At 39.0% G+C, this 8,466-nt stretch overlaps 1 protein-coding gene across 1 annotated transcript in view; it reads left to right on the top strand.

Annotated features, from left to right (window-relative positions):
- arrdc1b (arrestin domain containing 1b) overlaps positions 1-8,466 on the top strand; it is a 47,643-nt gene that overhangs the window by 28,705 nt on the left and 10,472 nt on the right. The window contains exon 2 of the mRNA XM_084934734.1: positions 2,893-3,003. Coding sequence (XP_084790860.1) covers positions 2,893-3,003 — 111 coding nt within the window. The remainder of the gene's footprint in view (positions 1-2,892; positions 3,004-8,466) is intronic.

The raw sequence follows: 8,466 nt of genomic DNA, 5'->3' as shown, positions 1-8,466 counted from the left end.
TTGAATAACACAAGTAAAAATTGTAGTGAAACCCTACCACTGCCAGTCTTGGAGCCCTGTTGTTCACTGTTGAGGCTCAAACAACATGAATGTTTGAAGGCCCGCAGTGATGTGAAATTATGCCCCTCAAGTGACTTAAACCAAAAGCGAGCCCGTTTTAAAAATGTAAAAAAGTAAAAAGTTGTTAGAAGGAAATACTCAACTAAAGGTACCTGAAACTCCTACTTAAGTACAGTAATTAAGTATTTGTACAGTAGTAGTAGTTACTTCCCAACACTGCCAGAAATACAAATCTAACAGGGCCAGTCGCTTAGGTTTTACACTTTTAATGGAATGAAAAGGTACAGTGGACTATTGCTTGTACAGTGCTTTTCTTCTTAATTTGTGGATGCAAAGTGCATTCGTACTATAAGCCTCATTCACCCATGCGTTTTTTTTATATGCCTGAGCACTTTGTAACCTAAAATTCCCACTCCAGTGGAAACTATTTTGCATCAAGATACTTCAGTATGCAGGTTGGACGAGCCAGGGATTGGACCACCGACCTTGCGATCAGTGGCTGTGGCTCTCTGACAAAAATGTAAAGCAAAGAAAGCTGGGTGTCACCATGAGACATTAGCCCTTCTATCTGCTTTATGAAAAGGCGATGCAGATGCACCATCCTTCTGTGTAATCCTCTAACTTCTGTCGCAGTGGTAGTGTTTCTGAGTGTGTGTTTGTGAATGTTTTTAGAGGATTTTCATTTCCTCATGCAAACTCCATACAAAAAGAAAGGACTCGGGACCTTCTTGCTGTGAGGCAACAGTGCTGTCCACCGCACCACTGAGCTGTCACAAAGCACAATAAATAGCAATAGCATACACGTGGTGTGTGTATGCTTTTCTGCCTCTTATAGCCCCAGTGATTTTCCTGGGGTTTGAAATCTCGCGTGATCTTGTCCAGGCAACTAACCACTCTTGCTTGATTAGGTGACGTCATCTCAACAAAAATAAATTTAACAAGCGTGAAGTTGTTGAATTTCATGCAGCTCATACACAACTTAATTATGTTCACCATAGAAACTCTTGTAAATGTAATAACTACCCAATTTCACTTTTTTGAGTGTATGAGTTGGAGGCTGAGGTCAGCTTGTTCCTGAGAATCACTTAAACAGTTTTTGTCTCTCTTGACAGTTGATTGTTGCTGACGTCAGTCACATCAGTGTGAACTTTTTTTGCAGAGTAGAAATGATACAGGATTGAGTGTGAAAAGATAACACGGTTTCCTGTGCGCTGAGCGAGCAGAACCTTCTTTCAGTTACAACATCCTGTGGGCTGATGTTTAGTTGAACTGCTTTTCGTCCAGGTACATTCAGTCATTGTGCTGTAACATTGTGATTTATCTAGCCTATTGCATCACAACAAACACCCAGTTGTGGATTTGCCTGCTAAAGCAGAAGCAGTGCTATAATCCAAACTAGTCACACTTGATGCGACCATCATTTTATATACAAAACCCTCTTCAGTTTCACAACAGTTCCCTAATAAGGTTTCTGGTCGCCATCTGTTTACTCAGACTCTTTTCACAGCCTGTTCTGACAGATTATTTATCACTGCTGCAGAATGCACACAACCAACAGGACAGGCCCTCGGTGATTTAGTAGAGTGTCCCCTCTTTGTGAGTCATTCTTATGCTAATCAGTGCTGGTCTGTATTTTTTATACAGTGTTGCCTGAATTCACTGCAGTAAGATAAGAGGACTTTTTCCAAGAACATCCATCCATCCATCTACTTTCATAACTGCTTATCCAGCATATTATATATGGTACAGCAGTTGTGTCTGTTTACATAGGTGTTTCCCTGCACAGAGTCTAAAGACAGGGATTTTCAAAATCCATGCACTGGTGCTTACATGCAGTCTTCCAAAAAAAACCAGCATATAGCTGTCATGAATGAGATTATACATAGGTTAAACATTGCTTGGTTGAAAAATGGTCCGGGACAGGCATAAAACAAACCCACCAAAGATCGAAACATACAGTGCAAGAAGCACAGATGGTTGCTGAACGGGACACTTTTTTAAAAATTGTTTTATGATTATATTTCTTCTCTATTAATGAATATTTGTGCAGAATGCAGAATCTAAAGGACAGGGACGAGATTTATTTGTACTGGAAGCTTTATGGTCTCTGTTTGTAGGCACGTTTGACTGGGCTTTGGCTCCCTGCAGGTGAGCAGTCCATATGGATAGCAGAAGAGGAAAACGATTGCCAAAATCCTGTCTTGTATAAACACTGGCTGCTTTCTGATGACAGTTTAGATTTCTGTCAACTAAAAAGTCATGGAGACAATTTTACTTTATCCATTTTAGTAGATTAAATAAATAAAAAGAAGTGTATGCATTTATTTATTTTCCCTAGTTGGGATTTTAAAACACAAAGAGAGGAAAAAAAAGTCAGTACACAAAAAGTCCCAAAGAAATACAATGAAATGAGTCAAGGCCGAGGTTCAGCACTTTCACAGACAGCGACTGCTGCAAGACTCGCTGACATTCACCTTGTGTGGTTAATGGAAGCTACGTATAGACAACAAACCTCAAAACAGAACATTTTAATTCTGAACCACATAGACAAACGTTAATTTGTTTGAATAATGGTTCAAACTAGCTAATTAAATTTTTGGATTGTGCAAGTTGGTGTCATATCTTTGGCAAGCCTTTTAGTGTTGATCACCATCTATCCACAGGCACTAGACAACAAAGACATGCAACTTAAAGAATCCTGAATTAAATTTAATGGGAGATTTCAGTAGCAAAGCAAAGCAATGGTGGGGTTCTTTGTTTTGTTTTTTTACACTATTAAACTATTTGTTTAAGACAGAAGATTGAGTCTTCTTTTCTGTCCTCTCTCTGCAGCCATCAAGGTCAACTGTCATGGCTCCTGTGGGGTCTCCAACACAGCAAACAGCACAGCATATAATGTGGAGGAACAGTACTTAAACAGCACGCTGTCTGTTGCCGAGAAAGGTAAATCAATATTTTCACACTCTGATGGGTTATCACACTTCTAGAGAGGTTAAAAACCACTGGCATACACTTGCTCTTTTTTCTAGGCAGCTGTTGCTCATTATTTGTATGTGCACTCTATGAAAAAACTTAAGGATATGCTGCTTAGATCTGCACGACAGTAAGACCAAACCTGTATCTTGAAAGCAGTGGACATACTGCAGGTGTGGCTCACTGGTTCAGCAGGTTCCCATGTACCTTATTGTTGAAATGCAGTGACCCAGGTTTGAGGCTGACCTTTAGCCCTTTGCTGTGTGTCCTCCCCTGCTCATTCTACCCTTTTCTGTCTGCTTTTCAATGCAAAACTGTCAAATAAAGGCAAAAAAGCCCCAAAATGAATCATCATTTAAAAAAAGAATATACTGCAAGTCAAAAAAAAAAAACCACTGATATGATCATTAGAGTATGTGAACTTTGCATCTTTCTTTGCTGATGACAGATTTATCTCCCAACCTATATCCCAACAAATATCAGAACCTCCTTGTCATGGCACAACTGTAAGACTTGACTCAAGCCGACTGGCTTTTTACCCCATTCAGTTTAATGAAAATCTGCTGGAATAGAGCTAATGTTACAGTGGCCTTCAGAGGTTTTTGCTTTCCTCTAACAGGAGAAAAGAATTTGACCGATCGACTAGTTTAAGAGTGGGAAAACAGTCAAAACTGCACCCAGTCCAGTGGTTGAGCTTGTAGATTGTATAAATATTGCTCACATATTTAAAGCCATTTTAAACAGTTGATCACATTGTTTAGAAATCATCTTTTTACTTTTTTCCCTGTAAGCTGACATGCATGCACCTGTGCACAACGTGATTACACATTTTTATGTTCAAGCGATTATATGTTTATTTACTGTGACAAAACCAACATACCTTGGGTCATTTTTAGTAGATCAAAGTCATTCTCTGTCATTTTCCTTTTATTGTTCATCTTCACATCAGAGAGAGAGAATGAGACACTGTCGTCTGTAATCTCAGCATCAGATCCTTGGGTAGCAAGAATGTATGTTTGTGTGAAAGTGTAAGCTAGTCCTGCTCATCAAAAAATTATAGGTGTCAAAAGTGCTTTCTACTGAGAATACAATCAAAATTGTCTTTGAGATCATTCCAGACAACGTAAAAGTTATTTTCTGCAGATATGCATACAGGTGGCTTTGAAATTTTTGCCTTGTCTTTGGTGTGCCTCGGGCACAACCCTAGTTTTTGCAGCCTAATGAAGAGTTACTCAGAGTAACAGTCCCCTGAAGCCTGTCTCCTCTCTGAGGTGAGACATAGCCAATCAGAGTCAAGAAGCACTGATGAGACGGTTGGAGAGCCCCCACAGAGAGCAGGTTAGAGTATTTTTCTCCCCTGAGTGTCTCTGTACCAACATGCTGTGCTGCACTGTGCTGTTCCTCCTGCCTACGGAAATAAGAGCTTACAAGACCTTCTGTTGCAAGTACGATCTTCCATCTTTTGTATGTGTTGCAGCCCATAAACAGAAGGTGAAATGTGCCACGCATGCATGAAATCTGTTGTAAATGCAAATCACACTGTGGGACACAATGGCAGGCATTAGAGCATGCAGTCCATGCTGGTTAAAACAGCAAAATGTTCAATGTTTAACTCTCAGGGCTGCGTTCTTCAGCACATGATAGAAACTTCAGCCACACAATGCTGGAGAGTAGATTTAGTCAAGTACTTTACTTAAATAGAGTATTCAGGTGCTTGCTATGCTACTTCATACTTTTTCAACATTTCAGATTGAAGAGTTGTATTTTCAGTATTTCTTGGATTGTTTTTTTTATTTCACTATTTAGGTAAAAAAAAAAAAAAAAAAAAGGCAAAGATCAGAGGAACATGGCCAGACTTGCTAGACTATTGTTGTGTTGTGTTTGTGTCGCATACAAGTGATGTCACAGGACTTTCGGACTGCTTTGCTGTAACGACCCCGTTCATATTGAGGTGGCACTCAATTGTAATGGAAGACTAACAGAGTTGAGTCAAGCCACTAGGTGCTAGTGGAAAAAAGGCATTAGAACCAAATGAACCGAGTTTGAAACTGAGTGCTGCTGGCCATGTCCATCGCTTTATGACCAGACTGTACCCTTCCTTTAATGGCTGCTATCGTCACAATAACACACCATGTCACAAGGTTCACATCATGATTAAGTGCTTTTTTTCTGTTTTTATTTTGTTGACTACAGTCAAATGGCCTCCACAGTCACCAGATCTCAATCCAATCCAGCACCTTTGGGATCTGGTGGAATGGGTCATTTTCTTTATTGTGCAGCCAACAAGTGTGCAGTCTGTTATCATGTGAAAATCGAATAAAATCTGTGAGGAATGGGTCCAGCATCTTGTCTATACCATGAAGGATTAAAGCTGCTCTTAGGGCAAAAGGCAGTCTACCTATTAGCAAGGTGTACATAATAAAGTGGCTAAATGGTAAATGGCCTGTATTTGTATAGCGCTTTACTTAGTCCCTAAGTACCCCAAAGCGCTTTACACTACATTCAGTCATCCACCCATTCACACACTTTCACACACTGGTGATGGCAAGCTACATTGTAGCCACAGCTGTCCTGAGTCAATACAAAATGCAGTTTTTAAATTTTGATTTATTTTTAAAAGGAAAGGGTTATCTAAACATGCATATCCTAAGTGAAAAAGTCATAAGAGAAAAAGTAATTGCTCCATAAACCTAATAATTGGTTGTGCCGCCCTTGGGAAAAAGAACTGTAATCAAGCATCTATGATAAATGGCAACAAATGTTTCACTTTGAATTGTTTTAATTCAGTTTTAATTCAGTCACATTGGAGAGTTTTTGAGAGAGCTGCATGGACGGCCTGTTTGCGGTCATGCCAAAGCACCTCAATTAGATTTAGGCCCAGACTTTGAGTCGGCCACTCCAAAATCTTCATTGTGGATTTATTTTTCTTTTTGGTGCCATTCAGAGGTGCACTTGCTGATGTGTTTTGGATCATTGTCCTGCTGCATAACACAGGTGGTCTTGACCTTCAACTGATAGTTGGACGTTCTAGTGGGACGTGCATTTTGCTATTTATTGTACTGTTTATTTTAATCTTTGTGTACAGCGCTTTGTGACTACCTGTCTATGAAAAGCGCTTAATAAATAAACTTTACTTACTTACTTACTTCAGGATTTTCTGGTAGAGAGCAGAATTCAGAAGTAGACCCAGACCACTACGAAAACTTTCTCAAAGGCTTTGGGGTCATCAAGATGATTTTGGTAAATGTGGGATGAGATTTAGAGGTACAGCTGAAGAGGAACAGCTGTAAAGAGTCTGTATTATTGTTTAACTTGATTTAAAAAAAAGAATATCTAATTTTATTGCCTTGAACCTCTGAATTTATTATTATTGTATAAACAAGATTTGTCTCTGAGTTCTTTGCATTTCATGCAGTGGTGCTTATGAGTACACGAGGAAAGTCAATACGGTTTGGAGTGTATTATTAGAAAGTAGAGCAGGGCGATATGGCCAAAAATATTTATCACGATATATATTTGAAAATTTGCGATAACGATATAACTGACGATATAATTGATGCGAGACAAAATACAACTCCACAACATTACTAGCGCAAAAAGACAACCTTCCATTTATTTTCACTTAAACAAGCAGCTGGTTTTTATGTACATTAAAGCTTTATAAAAATTTAACAGTGCAAATGCAAATTCCTTGCTGAAAGTTTAACCAAAAGGCATTTCCAGTAGAAATGGGCTGACATATCCTGAGCATAACCATGTACACTGAAGTTAAAAAGAGGTGCTTTGCAACATTAAACTGCAGTGTGCAGTACGTATTTTTCGGACCATAAGGTGCACAGGATTATAAGGCACATTAAGCGAAACAAAGCAGTCAGATAAATCAAACTTTATTAAACTCATTCTTCTTGCTTCCTCCACTTCTGTACCATTGATTCATTAATGTTGAATTCTCTGGCAGCTGCTCTATTCCCATGTTGTTGCAGTATATTAATGACTAACCTCGTATTGTGGATGGATTATCTCAGTTGTTCTCTTGACTGAAGTTTGGTCTGTTTACAGCATCCTGCCATGCGATTGCATTTGTCTCTAACCATGAGGAACCTTCACGTTAACTTTTATAAGTGGAAAAGTGTTAGTGTTCGTCCTCCAGCTTCACTGTTTATGTTATGCTAACATAGCTGTGTCGCTAGCGATCACGTAGCACATCATTATATACCAGCTAGCCCAACTTCAGTAACCCTACAAACGTCACTGCTGTTTAGTTTCCTGTCTTCATTTATGTTGGAAGTGATAGCAGAGCTGTACGTTTGATTTTTTTCAGAAATCTCTCAGTCAGAACATGCAATATCATGCTTAGGTAACTAGCGAAACTAGCGAGCTAACTTCCGCTAGCTTCCTACTAACTTCTAACTCCGTTAAATTTAATACATTTTGTTTTCATGGATGCCTGGAAGTTAAACTTCATAGTTACACCTGGTAAAGCAGCAATGCTGATCGTTTTATTAAAGATGAAAGAATTTAGACAGTTTTTAACTCTCAGTGATGCTGCAGTGTTCGTTTGACCTGAAGAGGGGGGTTTAGGACCCAGATTACTCCCAGATTTAAGAGCATCTTAGTCGGACAAATACGACAATAACGACGGCCGCTTGCATGTTCTGCAAAAAAATGTGCTTTGTCGTGTATCTGACGGACAAACACCAAACCAGTTCCACATCACTGAAGTTGCACCATTTTTACAAACCAATTCTGGTTCATCTGTTTCACTCAACAATCGGCCATGTGCGTATGAAAACAAAGGCACTGCGCATGCGCGTTTTACTCATATTCTATCGCGATATTTCATTTTCCTATCGTTGCCTAACATTATACCGGTATTACCGTGAACGGTATAATATGGCCCAGCCCTATTAGAAAGTGTTTTCACTATAACTACGCACGGACCAAATAAATTCCTTTCAAATTATTAAATATTTTCTACCAGAAGGTTCTTGTTCTTTGAAGTGAAGACTCAGGCCTTCTGGCAAATATGTGATAGTAAAAGTTATTTTGTCATGTCGCCCAAATTCCTGGAGTTTAGTGTTTCACATTTTATTTAATTTATCCAGTGTGTGACCCTGGGCTATCTACACCAGCGTGGTCCTCCAGTTAAAGAAATTGCTGTGAGATGAAGACCATCAGTTCTCACACTGGCACAGTCAGATATTACTCTGACTCCTTAGCAGAGAGCTGCGAGGTTAAAAATGTTTTAATCAAACAGTCAGAGTTGGTTAACGTAGTGGTCTTGCATGCAAACGTTCTTCTGTAGATCAATTACTTCTTCTATTGACAGCTTTTAGTTGTATAAAGTTTTTTTCTGCTATATTTAAGAGTTTTATTAAATGAAATGAAATTGTTTATTTACTTATTGTTGAAACTGACACCAAAACCCAGGTG

Source organism: Perissodus microlepis, chromosome 7 (assembly GCF_051167445.1).
Source record: "Perissodus microlepis isolate ML-2025 ecotype Zambia chromosome 7, ASM5116744v1, whole genome shotgun sequence".
Classification (NCBI taxonomy): Eukaryota; Metazoa; Chordata; class Actinopteri; order Cichliformes; family Cichlidae; genus Perissodus; species Perissodus microlepis.
This window is presented reverse-complemented; position numbering and strand designations above follow the sequence as displayed.